The sequence below is a fragment of the Gobius niger genome, assembly GCF_951799975.1.
Source record: "Gobius niger genome assembly, chromosome: 11".
NCBI lineage: Eukaryota > Metazoa > Chordata > Actinopteri > Gobiiformes > Gobiidae > Gobius > Gobius niger.
In genome coordinates, this window is record NC_136862.1 from 10,689,031 (window position 1) to 10,705,614 (window position 16,584).

General features: G+C 43.7%; 1 protein-coding gene across 2 annotated transcripts in view; it reads left to right on the top strand.

The window, feature by feature from the left end:
* Window positions 1–421: 421 nt before the first annotated feature.
* Window positions 422–16,584, top strand: part of nova1 (NOVA alternative splicing regulator 1) — a 30,767-nt gene continuing 14,604 nt past the window's right edge. The window contains exons 1-2 of one of the 2 annotated variants that reach the window (XM_079565648.1): window positions 422–895; window positions 7,566–7,709. In XM_079565648.1, coding sequence (XP_079421774.1) covers window positions 718–895; window positions 7,566–7,709 — 322 coding nt within the window. In that variant the 5' untranslated portion in view covers window positions 422–717. Of the gene's footprint in view, window positions 896–4,758; window positions 5,122–7,565; window positions 7,710–16,584 lie in introns of those variants that run through there. The other variant, XM_079565649.1, reaches the window with a different exon arrangement.

The following is a 16,584-nucleotide window of genomic DNA, read 5'->3' on the forward strand; positions in this document are numbered from 1 at the left end:
TTAATGCTCTTTGAAAAGTTGCAACAGATGAACAAAGTAAGTCCAGGGAAAGCTATTTTTAAGTCCGCCAATGACCCACGCTGGGCTTTTCTCGCGCTGGCCTCGTCTTTTGGCCGGTCAGTGGCACTGTAGTCCTCTGCGCTGCTCCCAAACTATACTTCTTCCCCTCTGGAACTACAAAGGCAACAATAACAACAGCTGCACTTATCAGACTGAGGACTTCAGCAGAGGAGCGTGCATGTAAAGATGACTTGAGCACATCTTTTTTCGAGTTGCCCACCGAGCCGAGCACTTGTTTTTTTTTACGGCCAATCGTCTCCCCGGATTGTTCCGCTTGATTTTGCGCGTCAACAATAAGGAGCATGCTGTTGGAAACGACGGCGAGCGCGTTAAAGAGGAGCGCGTTTCACTCAATGGGCTTTTTATATTTAGCTCTGTGAGGAACACGGATCAGTAGAAAGAAGAGACCCCCCCGTGCCCGGTGTTGTCTGGCATTTTGATCCCTTGGAGACCGTCTCGAGAGAGAAACGAACCCCGCAAAAAACTTGCCGTCGGCTTCGCGGTGCGCGTTATCGGGCTATGTGGTGCTGAAGACGCTGGTGTGGTGTGTGTGTGTGTGAGTGTGTGTGTGCGCGTGTGCCTGCGTGTTTTGTGTTCAGGGGTGTTTGAGGGGAAATAGCGCATTTTTTTTGATTTGGAGCTCGCGCGCGGGGAAAGATGATGATGGCCGGTGGTGGCGGAGCAGCGGTGGACCATAACGGAATATACTCCAATAACCCGAGCCTCCATAGCCTGCAGCAGCCGCACATGGAGGCGGACAGCGCGGACTCCCGCAAACGGCCCCTGGAAACTCCGGCGGAGGAGGCCGGCTGTACCAAACGCACCAACATCGGAGGTAAGGACAGCACAAGTACAAGCGGGCGCCTCCACAACAACTCATTTCACGGCTCGTGCGTTTTTGCAGATGGGCGCGCAAAGGCCCTTAAGTCCGGGGACCCAGTTTATGTTAAAGATTCCGTTTACAGGACAAAAGGAGCTTTGGAGTTGCGTATGACGCTTTAACATGCTGCACCTGTGCTCTGGCACTTCCACCCAAAAAAAAAAAAAAAAAAAAAAAAACCGTCCATGGTTTATAAGGCTTCACCCTCAGCACATCCCAGCAGTGAGCAGTCCGACAGATCTGCTTTGAAGTGAACCCCGTCACCTTCGTTGCTTCACATCTGGAGCCTTTCTTAAATGACATCCCCCTTTTGGCGCTAGTGCAGCAACGACAATGTTTGAAATAGTGCAAACATTTCTGCTCATAGTGATCGTACCATTTGCCCCGCTGGGTCAAAGAGGAGGGATTCCTCGCGCGCTCTCTCACACACGGAGGCCAGAGATAAATCTACACATTTTCCAGAGACGTCAATGCGAAGAGGCATACGTGATGGGCAGTTTGGAGAGACTTCACTACAGGATAAATAGGAAACACATGGCAGAAAGTGCAGTCCCTAACATTGAGATGGAGAGCAGCAAACGTTCTGGCTTCTCCAGTTTGGGACCACTTAGCTGGTATGAGAGCAAAACCATGAATCACTCTCATTGTGTGCCTGTGAAACGTCCACTTGGCTCCACAATACCACAAAGGCCCTAAAATCCTATTGTCTGGCCGAGTCGGTCTGGGCTGGCCTGAACTGGAGCTTTTCTTGTAGGAAAGCGCCGTCCGCCTAATAACAGTTTTAGCTCGTGTCTGTGCCATCATAACCTTTCACTTGGACATAGACACTTCTTTCCGGTTGAAGACGAGGGCAAGATGAGGGCTCTAGTAAAATCTGAAACTGGTGCAGAGTTGCCAACTACTGCTATTTGTGTACGAATGTGGAGGGAAAGCAAACAGGTGAAAATCATAGCCTGCAGCACTTAAGCACTCATCACCACTGCACACTAAATACTGTTATTTTTAGTGTACAGTATGAGCCACACACGCAGTTGTTGAGTATAACTGATGTCTCACTATTGAGCTTTTAAAGAAGAGGTTATTTATTGTTAAAGCACAAATTAAATAAGCATTACAGTTCAACAGGAGGATGGGCATAAATTTGGGCAATTACTGTAAATTGTGGCCCTCTGTTGTAAGCTGCATTTACTCTATTAGGCTTTAGTGAACCAAGATTACATTGTCTAAAAGCACAAGGGAAAGGAGAAGACTAAATATTTTGACATTAAGGTGGAATTTATAGAACAATTGCAGGCTACCGTGTCTCATCGCGACAATTCAACCCCTTTTAGCGTCTTCGTTTAAATTCAAGAAGGCTAAATGGCAGTGGCCTGTCACATACTGTGGAAGAGGAGTTTGCACACATGCTTATTACTCATGCGTTCGATGTCAGAGCAGAAAATGACGGCTGAATCACTAGTCACTGTACATCTTCTTTGAGCCTCTGATGGTAATGCACTGCGGCTCTCAGGGACCACTTATTAACAACCTAATGTTAATTGTTCATCCACAGAGAGTTGACTGTATCCTCACCATATGCTCGTTTGCTTTGTATGCTTCCACGCGGCCAGCAGCGTTACAACCATTTTCTCAAAAGGAAGGGTGCTGCATCTTTGCCGCACCTCACAAATGTAGTTTTGGAGAAGCACAAATAAAGCCCTTTCGCGCCACCAGACACGGATTGAAAGAAAAGTCTGCCCACATATCCTCATTAGCACCCAGATAAAATGGTCAAATGACAAGTCACATGTCATTCTTCCTTTCTTCTGTGTGTTAGCCTTTCCCTCTTTGTCTGCACTATTCCAGGTAATACAAATGCGTGAGGGATGTGAAAATTACATTTGGAGAATCTTAATGAATGGTATAAGTTTATAATCCTCAGTGAGAATTCACCCTCATTATACCCCACTGTCACTCTATAATAGTATTACATGCGGCTTTTCCACCGCGCGTCCTGTTCATTTAAAGTATCTCTTTATCAGTGCTGCATCCAAACTCCGGTCCAGAGATGCATGTTTAATTGCCTGTAGATGAAACATTCGAACACAGCAGTGCCCTGCTCTCAGGAGGCTGCAGGTTGCAGATGGCCTTTCAAACCCTCCCTGCAGTCGATATCTGATCACTTCATTGTATTTATCAAGATTTCTCAGCTTTACCTTATGCCTCTTCCCCTAAATATCCATTACCAGGGAATGCACATCATTTTGCACAGTGCACATAATTTCAAGAACTCATAACGACAAACACGGTTATGGCCAATAATCTCGGTAACACAGCAACCATGATGTGGAATAACGCCTACACAAGACAGATGTGTTCGGAGTCGCTCCGCACTTTGTGTAATACGTCGTCTGCTAACTTCCCACCTCCCATTTCATATATGAAAGGCATGTCTAACATGTTTAACATGTAACATAGCAGGCTCACAGCATGTCTGGCACTGGCGTTAGACTGGCTGATAATCCTCAAGCCTCCCTGTAATCACCAACCTTCCTCTGTGTCTGATATTGATCACATTATTCCTACCGAAATGATCATTAACATGACTGGCAGTTACAACAAAGAAAAGAAAGCCTGTGTGCTTTCAAAGCCAAGCCCCTGGTTGTGTATTTAGAGCTGAGGACAATTCAACTGCACTGAATGAGGAAAATTGCTCTTCTTTTATCAGCATTGCCCTTCTCTCCGCAAAAAGAGCATCTTTCATTAATTTCTCCTTCTAATTACCCATACTCTGAGCCCATGTTGGCAACAAGCAAGAGCCATCCAAAAGGTTATGTAGCAGAGGGATTAGGTATGATCTCGTAATGTTGCTAATGGAAAGGTTGGCACAGGAATGTGAGCAGTATTTTTTGTAATTTTTGGTGGGAAGGACACAGGTGCCCTTGCAGAGCGATGTGACGTGAGCGGACTGTGAATTTGCCAGGTGGCAGTGAAAGAGAGACTGAGAGAGGCTGATAGAAATAAGACAGAGCAAAGCGAGAGAAAGGAGAGATAGACCATGAGAGTCTACAGGGAGGCTGTGTCTATAGCAGCATCTCGTCCTGAATGTGAATGCTCTGAATTTTCTGGAAGCCTTTCGTTCCAGCACTAAATGGGACAATGTTTCAGGTTTTGATTTGGGGATGAAAGTAATCAGCAGACCACTTGAATAATGAGTCCATCTTAAGGTTCCCTGGAAAGATTGATTGATCCAGTTTGGCTGGACTCAGCCGGTGTCCACGCACGGACACTCCACACAAGCACATTACGCTCGTCCACTCACATAAGATACCTCTCGGTGTTAGATTTATAGACGTAGTGATTGGCTTCATCACCCCCCTCCACCATTCTGCGGCACTGCCATTTGCAATGGTTGATGAGCCCCTCCGCCCTCTCAAACATGGCCGTCTAAGGGATTGGGGGTGGGGGATAGGAGGAGAGTAAGGTGGGTGGCGTAAGGCACGCCGTCTCCGATCACTCCTCCTCCACCTCCTCCATCATCTGCTTATGGTATCCATACACCTCTTTAGCCACTGTTGAAGGTCACTTTACAGGCTCCCCGCGAAGCGCCCAAACCCGCTCGCGCAGCCACTTCACCTTTGTCACTTTCTACTAAAACGCTAACTGAATGGGCTTCCATACTTTATAGTGCTGCGTCAAAAGAGGCGGGGTAGGGAAGAAAATTCAATTTTTTGGGACCGGCATCGGGGGGTGGGGACATGACGTCCTGTAGAGGGGCGGTCGGCGATTGGCCTAGCGAAGTGTCAGTCCTGCGTGCTACTGCAGACGGACAGGCCACTCGATGAATATGGATGAGAGCAGTGAAAAGGGTGATGCGGCAGGGAAGACCCCCCCCTTCAAACCGATGCAGGCTCGAACAATGCGTGCCGTCTTTCACTGAAAACACTGAGAGCCTGCATTAGCATTTTCTCAGACAATTGAGGCTCTGGCCAGCTGCAGGCATGGCTCGGATGCTGCGGTGAAATCTCTTTTACTGCACTCACTGATGAATTAGACTCGCTGAAAAAGGTCGACTGGCCGCATTCCTCAGCACTACGGTTGCACCTATGCCTAGCCTAATGTTAAGATCCCCTTTAGAGATTGCGCCCCGGCATTGATGGCGATCTGACAGAGGACTTGAGAAGCAGCAGATCTCAGAATGGGTAAGCGGCCAACTCTTTTTGTGTGACTTGTTGAGTTCATCATTCACGCACATTTCATAGTCCCGGAGTTCATTTGACCATTGTTACTCATATCTGTTGTAGCGTCCTTGCTGGTTGACAGCAGCAGGTTAGTCCATTGAAATGCAGAATGGGTTGTGAGAAGGAGGGAGGACGGTCACAAGGCATTTCCTCCTGACCCACCCCCCTTGAGTGACTTAACTAAACACATTTGGCTCAGTGTCCATGTCTCTCCTCCAAGCCATCCTTCCAGTGCTGGAAGCCGGGGTTTGAACTGACACCCCACTGGCTCACATTCCCAGTGTGCCCCACTGCTCCCGTTCCCTGGCGGATTGCAGCAACAGATTGCCATGTTTACTCTACCACATGACGCCTTTAAAACCTGTTACTGTGATCTCAGACACTAGGACAGAATTAATTATTGACTAATGACGGCAAACGTGGCTTTGAGGGCGATGGAGAAGTCTTGGTGGTTCCTCCCCTGCTGGCTCCACTCTAGTGGAAGACGAGTACAAAGTTACGCAGTGGATTTTGGGCTTGTCTGTCAACAACAGGTCTTTTGACATTTGCCATTAGTTTCACAGTCACATTTTGTATGAGTTCTATGAATGTAGATGTTTAGTGATGGCTACAAGTGCTTAAAAGCTTCATGAACACTGTAAATCATGAATGATCTTTATTTTCCCACCAAGGTCATTTTATTGTTATCCGCTGAGAAGAAAACAGGGGGGACTGCGAGAACAGACAGAAATTCAAGAGTCAGAGGAGACGTGCAAAGAAACAAAGCTGTTTCTGTGATGCCTTTGTTGCAACGAAAATCCCACATTTGTATCTTACTACAACCCCATTAAAATTACATCTCCCATTAAATAATTAAATCAAGTGTATGTGATTTTTGGTTGAAACAAAAGCGTTGTCATGTCTTTTCAATTTTGTTCTGAGACTCGGGATGGTCCTGAATAATTTCTCCTGATGCAAAGTGAAATGCTGTTAACAAACATGTCATTGCATGTACATGTGTCAGTGGCATTGGTTCTGGATGATGTGCACAAACTGCAGCCTGTGTCTGAATGGAACATGAGGGGCATATTAATGCAATAAGCAGAGGATCCAACATGTTGGCTGTGAAATCTCCAAATGTCACACTGTCATGTCCATTCCCATTGGAGGCTAATGAGTGGATTACTCAGGCAACAGGTTGGCTTCAATAACCCGTCGATTCAACGCTGTTTGTCTTATTTTTCCGTTTATCACGCTGGACAAGTAACTACGCATCATGCTCCATAGGGTTCTCTGGCATATCGGAAACTATGTGATTAGTGTCAGTTGCTAAAAGTTGCTCGAACATTTCAAAATCTCACTCGGGAGGTCAGTGCATTTTACATCTCAGGAGTGACGTCACCCCAGAGGCTGAAGCGAGGATCGGACAGTGACGTCATTGCATCGATATCAGTATGCAGAGCGGAGTATTCCTATCAGTGCATCAGTACCAACACCTGTGCGGAGCGTTTTCCCCAATGCCCCTGATGCAATATTTGGAATTCACTTGGGAATCACAGCCTATAAATACAGCCTCTTCAACTTACTCCTCGCCAACTTGTTAATGATAATCAGGTCAACAATGTCCAAGCTCCCTATGTGGCTGATTGTTTTATATGCAGATCGAGGCACTTAATTTGATAAGGTGTATTCTTGGGCCTGATTAATTCTTGATTAGCTTAAACAACCCCCCCCCCCCCCCCCCTCCCTCATCCTCCTCCACTTGTGGGAACACTGCAGATTCTTTAAAATGATGAGCCGTCAATCACAGACTACTAGAAGCCACCGTAAGCCATCCGAGCCCTTCCCAAAATGGAGGAGATTTAGGCCGTCTTGGCAGTGCACCACTCGTACAAATCTGTGGGATTGGTTCCCATATGCTCTCCACACTTCTCCTCATTATCAAGGATCACCGCATTCATGGTTCGTGTGGGCAGTAGCTTCAGGTCTTGTAATGTATTTGATAAAAAAGACATAGTTCCATTGTTATTTTTCTCGAACAGCCCATCTCTGTATTTAGACAGAGGTGGTGAAAACTCCTTGAAAACAGTTAAAATTAGACCTCTGCGAGGCGAAAAGGAGGTCATCATTTACTCTACTAAAATCTGGGACAGGACACAGAATATGTTACCAATCTGCCTTTTAAAACATAATTGCTCTGAATGCTACAAAAAGGAATCCTTAAAAAGCAGTCCTCCATAAAGATGCTCAATTATGCTACGTTTTTGCATTGCGTACACTGAGCTATCTATTCCCACTGTGGATGCACGCCGCTCAGGGCAGGGGGCAGGAGGGAGGGAGCGGGCTGGCTAACAGTGGTGTATGATGATGTGCAGAGCCACTGTATAAGATGTAACTCTTTCCCACTTTGTGTGTCTGTCCCCCAGAGGAGGGTGAGTACTTCCTGAAGGTGCTGATCCCCAGCTATGCAGCCGGCTCTATAATTGGCAAGGGCGGCCAGACCATCGTACAACTGCAGAAAGAGACGGGTGCCACCATTAAGCTGTCCAAATCCAAAGACTTCTACCCAGGTGAGAGAGTCATAATTAAAATCGATGCACATGAAGCAAAATGGATGAGGGGCGTTGTCTGCCTCATCATGAAGAGAGACTAATGCCATGAGCCGAGACCGCATTCACTTTTGCTCTCAATTGATTCGCCTCAATAATTATTCACTTTCAACACACACAATAATAATAAACACTCCAAACTTCATTATCCGTATGTCCTTGAGCGACAGGCGAGAGTGTACTTCAGACTCTGCTGGTCGCCGCAGCATTCAATTCTTCAGATAATCGTTGTGGCTTCATTGCTTGTTGTGTCCTCGCTTGCATTCTCCTGCACCGCGATCAGTGCTGCATATGTTCTTCAGAGCTCTTTTAATTGTGCGGCTGCCATTTTATTACTGGTGAGAACACATTGAAATGCACAAACTGAGCGCGCTACGTAACAGCAGCAGAAAGGATGCCAGCGCAGTTCAGTGACCCCTATCACATGGAGGTCAAAGCCCGCGCGCCTTATTCCCGACAACACAAATGGCCAGAGCACAGCAGCGGTGTCTGGCTGTTTGTCCTTCATGCCTCAGAGGAGGCTTCGACCTGCTGCAAAAAACAGGTGCTCAGCTTCTTGTCCCTTATTACCTCCAGATGTTGTCTGTGATAACTGATGTAGCCAATATTCACCACCACGTCTTCTTTGACTTTATATTCAGCGTCAGCGCTTACTGCAATACTTTAACCTGTGGGTATTGAAAAGCTGAGTGTGTATGCGATCATATAATAACATTATCCTTATCATATCACTCTGCTCGTCTGGCCTGCTGTCACCGCTGCCAAACAGATTCAGAATTACAGTTTTTCGATTCAGTGCATTTTTTTCCCCTTTACAATATGATCTGAAATCAATTGCATAAAGATAATTGTATTCATACCATCACTAAACATATTTATATATAAAAAGCTGAAAAAATAAATTGGTAAAAGTTAAAAAACAGCCATTTTTGTTTCGAACCCATCTTAAGTTGAACCAGGGTTTCTTTTTATGAAGACAACTTTAATTTGCTCCAACCCTATTTGCCCTTGGTTTGAACTTTCCTGATTTAAGCTGTTCATGCCATGAATAACACAATTAAATCAATGCATGGACCACGTGTACGACTACTGCACACATACAGTTAAAATGCTATTTACATATTTATTTTCTACAAAGCAAACGCACACATAACAGGACCTTTTCTAATCACACATCACTGCAGATATTTCCCAGCACCTCGATGTTTGCAGCAGCACTAGCTCAGAAACGACTGCTAGTTTTGATTTCATCACAGAGAGATTTAGTTTTATCAGTTCCAACATCATTAATCATGATCATTTACCCAAATTGAACTTGCTTGATGCAGTTAGTTGCTTCTCTTTGCCTACGTAAAATATTGATATACATTTATATTTATTCAGATACATTTATGCTGTTAGGAAATTGCATATACTGAGGCACACATTTCATTACTTATTGCTTTATAATGCAGTATTAGGCCATGAAAGGACCAGTGCATAAGTCTAATGACCAGTAATGTATTTGACAGTTGAACCTTTGCAGCATAAAGTGCAAGTAAATATGCTTAAACACTGGCCTGTTTTCCTCATGCCGTGCAGCCCTGGTTGTAAGTCTGTACAACTGTACAATTAGTTCCAGAGGTTGTTTAATCTGTGTCCAATAGGTTTTTTCCAACTGCATCCCTCGGAGACCGGGCTAATTCTTTGTACAGAATAGCAAAGGATTTCAGGGCCGGCTATCTCACTGTTTTGAATTTGTGACTTGACCTCTGTTGCATCAGCTTGACAAAGTTTCCGTTTTCCGTCGAGAACATTGCTGAGCCTTTACAAGGAAAATGAAAAAGCTCAGCATGTTCATCTGGGAGTAACGTGTGATATATTGGAGTGAGTGAAACATGCCAAGGAATGATGGGGGGGGGGGAGCGATATGAGAGGGAATATTTTCTTCTGAACTTTTTACTTCCATTGAGTTTCTATTATCCCTGATGACGTGTGCTTTAGGCCCCACTCGATTTTATAGGTTTCCACACAAAAGTCCTGGCAAAGGCAGTTTAAGCAGTGATTTATACGAGGCTCGCACACATGCACACACACACATGCACACACACACACACACACACACATGGGACTAAAGAAGTGATCCTTATTTCTTCATTTGGATTGTTGATGTGTGTAGGCCAGCACCTGCTCCGCCCTTCCCCCTCCTCATTACGGTGATGAGTGAGGAGAGGAGTTCAGGGAGAGAGTGCTGCTGGCTAACATCTGATTGGACGGCTGGTTTTGGCCCACACCAGTAAGACGACCACTGCCGTACTCTTGCCGCACAATAGCAAACAGTGACGGCTTTCGAGGAGTCCGGAAAACTTGTCAGGTGTATAAATTAAATTGCCCTCAAAAGTGGAAGCCGGGAGAGTTTGAGATGAGCTCTAGCTGTCATAAACAAAAACAGTTAGTTGTTGGTTGAGTGTTTTATTAAGAGCAGTTTCCGTGTCGCTTCTGCAATGCATTTTTGAGCCGCTGTGCAAAGCTCATTAAAGTGGTTCCAATCTCGATATTCCCTCACTCTTCACAGACGCACCGTTGGCAGATCTGATTGCCTTTCTGTGTTCGATTTCTACCCAAACTTACAATTTGCTGAAAAGTCATTTATTGATTTTTGCACTGCAAATTGTTAGAATAAAAATCCCTTTCCATAAAACTTTTTTACGGTGGGAAAAAACGACTCACTTAACTTTGTAAATGCAATACAGAAAGAAAGGCAATTTTCTTTGAGAAAGCGAATTTATCTTCTTTAAGTTTGACGTGGTGCATTAATATGGTTGTTATTTTTAGGTGCAGTAGATCGGGGACATTCAGGTGTTCAGCAGCAAACAGTGTGTGCCATCCATAACCAAGCTCTCAATACAATAAACACATTACAAGCAACTATAAAACCCTACATCTCTATTTATTACCCAGGAGTATATTATGTCTTAAGTCAAAGCTGTGGAAGAAAAATGTAGTAATTTTCTGAAAGACCTCGTGTAAATATGCTTTAACAAGAAATCCCCAGGCAGTATAGTCTTAGTTTTAGCTTAATTATTTATTGCTATTCACTGATTACGATCACAAAAGCATGTAATGCAAAGTGATATAGAAGTGTAGTATTATTGATGCAAATGACAATGACACAAAACTGGTTCATTGTAATGCAAATCCCTACTTTTTCTGCCCAAGTTTTTCTGTGTTGTATTTACAGTAACATGTTGCATTCCTTTGGGGTTATGTAGGACAGGATGTGGTACATGTTTCTCAGTGTATATCAACTGAAGGTGTGTATAGTATCGCTCAGCCATTCATCGGTACTTTCTCCGACACACACACACACACACACACACACACACACACACCAGAGAAATCAACACACATTCCTCTTCGCTTTCCACATAGTCACGGCCCGGTCCCGAGTCTCTACCACCCACTTCGCGTCTCCCATTATTCAACTCCCTCACGTGAAACCATGAATTCAGAAACGCTGACGGGACGTGCGCGCCCTGTGTCCCGCCGCGTTTCGCTCAGGCGGATGAGCGCAGGACGGCGGGCGGCGTGCGGGATGATCCATGATTGTGTGTGATCTGAAGGGACAGGGGGACAGTTCCCAGAAATAGCCCCGTTTCAATCCGTCCCTCTGTGGACGTGACCCCTCTCTCCCCAGCTGTACTCAAGCTGCTCCGGCCCTCGCCAAGTTTCCTCTGTCCTCCTCCTCCCCAGCCCTGCTCTGCTTCTGTCAGATTTTGGGAGCGAGTGGGAGCGGACCGGCCAAGATAAGATGACATCATAGCTCTCTCTCCCCTGAAAAAAGGCTGTTTTCGTTTCGCAGCAGTGTTTTTTTATGCGTTTCTCGAAATGTTGCGTGACTAAATGACTCGAGTCTCACTCTGCGAGTTGACCGTACACCTACTCCATGCACTTATTACAAACTCCCACCGCAAGAGCTCTGCGAGAGTTCACGGTCTGGGAGAGCTGCAAAAACTTGGAGGCAAAACTTCCATGCGTTTGGCGCAGTCGGGCCGTGACTCAACGCGTGTATTGGGTTACATGTTATGATGTCATAGTAACCAGCCTTGTGTTTTTAATTATCCTATTGTTAAAAAATGAGGTCCAGAGTGACATTATGTAACATGGCATCGGAAAACAGCATTACTCCATCAGGGATTTCCTTCAAAACAAAACGGTCTCTTTTAAACTCTTTCGAACCCCACTGAACACAGCAACCTATGACTGCAACATTTTTCTCCCAATGACGTCATGGGTGCGGTTTTGGCTCTGTTTAGCTTTTTGGGAACTGTTTCTGAGCTGGAGGACATTGCGACAATGCTCCAGCTTATCCCAGAGAAATCTTTAGTTGCCTCTAAATTCGCTGGACAGTGGATTTAAATAGTGGTGGATTAATCTCCAGGGCACTGTGGCATGTCGTACAAAAACCCCTCACTGTTAGTTTCTGTTTACTACTTTTTTTTGTTGTAGTTGTTGTATACAGAGAGTGAATTAATCCTCGTTTCCAAATTTGGCCCAAACTACCACTATGTTTGTTCTTGTGCCAGAGTCTGACTGGCTATTGAACTGCAAGATTAAAGCTTTGATAGAAGCCTCCTCTGAGCATATTCTAAACATCGACTGTACTCTGACGTAATCAATAAATGCATTAGAGGATTTCAAAAGTGAAACATGTATAATGAGATTATTATCTTGTGTTCAAGTAATAAAGATGTGTGATATAAGGAATAATAACTTTAAGAAGGAACCAAAGAAACAAATCTCATTATAGTATATATTAGAAAAAACTAGCAGTTCAAAGAAACGGACCACATACACATTTACAATTGCAGTGAGAGGCGAAAATGACAATAATGGCAGGTTTTGCACATGGATTACTCTAGGGTAGAATTGTACAGTTTCACAGCGGTGGTGCCTCGGTCTAATATTACGAAATATATTACATTATACTAACAGCTAATTATTAATTCATTGCATTTCTTTCGACTTTGCCTTACTTTGATTCTTAAGCTGAATCAGCCTGGATAATGGTCAGTTACAAATGTATTTATACTCATACTTATGTGAGGATTATATTCTGCATAAGTATTTGGTTTGGATGTATTCTTATATTAGTTTACCAGTGCATATTAAATTTTATCTCTTGCAAAAGTTACGTAGTGCACCTTGAATGCCCTGCTCATGTAAAAAACGTGCAGTGAATTGACTTTTAATTTCAAAACATAAATCATACATAGAAGGCGGCACGGTAGCGCAGGGGTCGACCCCCACCTGGACGGGGCATTTCTGTGTGGAGTTTGCATGTTCACCTCGTGTCTGCGTAGGTTTCCCTCCGGGTACTCCGGTTTCATGTACAGTAGGTTAATCCTCTAGCCAGGTGTTTCTGACCATAAGCCTGGGTCCACATCTGGAGAGTGGTCCCAGCCCACGCTGGCAGCACACTGCTCCTACAAGGAACGAATTTCCCTACAGGGATTAATAAAGTGTAATTTTTCCTTAACCTAATCACACAACTAAATGTAATTTCAAACTTTAAACTCACAATTAGATATGATGAATACAATATAGAATTAGCCCTTGTTTGGGTTTTTTTTCTTTTTAAACTTAAGTAATTGTACAGCATATTACTCTATCATACAACACACACTTGTCCTTTGACCAAGGCTCATTTTTTTAGTTTGAGATTAGTAGCATTTGAGATGTAATGCACCTGTCAATCACCACCTTCTATATCCAGTGTAGCGCTCACCAGATAATCCCAGGTCTTCTCATAGTCCTCCACGGTGCTGTTTTTATACCGCCGAAGTGCCAACGTGTTGCTAGCACTTCATACAGTTGCTGTGAAATATATAGTTTCATGAATGAAAGCAGTACGTGCTCTGAGCTGGTACTACGTTGCACCGAGCAGAACACAAGCCTCGAGTCACGGGCAGCTGCTGTACACAATACTACGAATGTACACAGGATTTGTTGATAAAGTTATTGCATTGTCATTTTGTTAGGTGGAATGCATTAACCATCATCGTAAATATTTGCAGACTATTTTGAGTGTGTCATATTATCCCCGTGGCACTGAGATTGTAGCATACAGCCAAAGTAAACTTGAAGAAATGATTGCACAGCTTTATGCCCAGGCTCCGTATCGTCACTGCAATTAGTCAACAGTATCAAGTGAGTGAGCGCTCTTCCCTTCAGGCAGTTTGTTTTTTTGGCAGCTTTTAGTGAGATTGTATTTGCACAGTTCTCTCGCACAGGCATGACACAAATGTTCACTCCGTTTTAGGCCGCATAGTGAAATCCGTTTTATCTTAACGCTTAACAGACATCTAAATAAAGTGGTGCAAAGTAGAGCTGTCAGAATATCAATCCCCAGATAGTAATCATACCTGGACCAGACGCTACTTTGCAAAAGTATCGATACTTTTCTAAATCAGGGTTTAGAATGATCTTTTGCAGAAGTAAAGGGTGAAACTAACTGCTAAGTACAACCTAGTACATTTATGCTTATGGGCTGCACTGTATATGCAAAAGGAAACAGGAAATGACTTCAAACCACCCTCACCCTGTCAGTGCACCCTGATATTCAATTTTGCGACGTCTTATCGAGAATCGAGTTTGAAATTTCAGTATTGTGACAACGCTGGCCTGGTGATGAAATGTGATGACCGTTGCCATAGTGTGGGACAAACAGTAATAGATGCTCGTGTAGCACTGTAATGATAAAAAGCCACCCACTTTACATTCCTTTATTTCTGGAATGATTACCATTTTTTGTACAAGAGGCGGATTTTAAACAGGGATTTTTAGTCTCTTTTATTTACACATGGCAATAAATGGTGAGAAACTTCACTCGCAGGGGGACATTTACCAGAAGCTGAGTCATTACACGTTTAATCACACAGCATTTAATCAGATTTGGTGCCCTAATATTATAACACATGCAATTTCAAATTAGGGGCAGCACACCCATAAAAAGCTATAATCTATTTTCCAGCTTGCATCCGCTATTTAGCACCTGTCTCGATAAATGACCCCTCAGTCTCAAGCTCCTTTTTCCGAGCTCTAGTGAATCTGAATAATATAATATAAACTTTTAAATGGTGAAAAAGATCAGTAATACTGCATAATCAAACAAGGAATTCTGAATTGTGTCCTCACTGAAAACACCATATTGTTGCTATAAAGATTTTTGTTTGTGTCAAAATGAGAAATAAAATAAGCTTAGTTAATTTTCTGCAAACAGGGATAGACGGTGACGTTTTTGTTTATGCGAATGGGCCCAGTAAGTCAGGGTTGCCAGGTCTCAGCAGCCAAACCCAGCCAAAAATATATAAAAAAAAATAAATAAACTCCATAAACTTGTGGGCATGCAGCGTGGCTGAAATCTTCACTGTATTTGTTCCTGTTTACAGAGCCAATGTTCAGCTCGGTTTATTAGCCATGTGCAGGACAAAACCACATTGGAAAATAATGTGCAAGGAGCTCAGAGTGCACGCTCAACATATAAAAAGATATTACGTAAAAACAAATGCCACATATAAAAGAAAAAACTAAAATACTGTGGTCCTCCGATGATTCCTCCCTCTCTTATTGAAAAAGCACCTCATTGCCTTGAATCTGAGATATTCTAATTGTGATTTTTATTAAAGGGATATTTCAGGATTTTTGACATAGGGCCTCTTTTCCCAGAGTGTTGCTGATTTCTGGAGATATATTTTTTTGTAATTCATGCAGTTCTTATATTTGAAGAGTTTCGTTTTGCCAGGCTAGTGCGAGGCTAGCGCATTTCTATGGTATCAACTAGCCTGCATTAAAAACAGTCAGACCCGCTCCACTGTGCACCTGAGGCAAATCACTTATAACACAAGATTAAAGTTATAAATGTCTGTGTAGATAGAATAATTCTAGAATATAACAGACATTGCATCACATGAATGATCACATTTTGAGGGACTATTTTCTAGCAGATCACTCCGCCGCTGCGTAGCTTATACAACCACGAAGCTGATGCTGCTCAAATATAAGTTATTTTAAATGCAAAGTGGTTAAAATTATTCTATCGACACAGACATTTATATGGTTAGTCTGGCGTTACAAGGGATTTGCCTCAGGTGCACTGAGGAGTGGGTCAGACTGTTTTTAATGCAGGCTAGCTGATACCATAGAAATGCGCTAGCTTTGAACTAGCCTAGCGCCACGTAACTCTTCAAACACAAGAACTGCATGAATTACAAAAAAAATATCTCCAGAAATCAGCAACACTCTGGAATATGCCAAATGTTGCCTATTATTTTATGTTTAAACGGCATGTCCAAAACCCACGGGCAGTTTTTATCACCCGCGGCAACGTATAAAAAGCCGCCCAATTCCGTGGACCTGGCAGGAGATACAGAGATAATAACAAAACATCTCCATTTTGACAGCTAAATCCTGGCCCGGTCATCTCAATAATAAACTACACGCTCCTCAATAATTACGTCACATGATCACAGCCTTCTGCATGACAGCAAACAGAACAGTACCACAAAGTCTTCCCTTTTTAACTCTCACAATTTGAGAATGTGTTGGAAGCATTTTTAGCATCTTCGTGCAAACCGCGGTGAGATTTTTAATAGTTGTTTGTCTTTGTCCAAGAGCCAGGAACAGTTTTTGATCAATTGTGTTGTGTTTAGAGTCTTGGAAACTGCCAGGGTGGTAACTCGGTGCTCGCCCGGTCCAGTCGGTGACGTAATGTCGAGCTATTCCAAAAGGCTGTGGCTGATTTACTGGCTATAAATTGCATGCTACAATCAAACCGAAATGGCACATGGCAACGAGG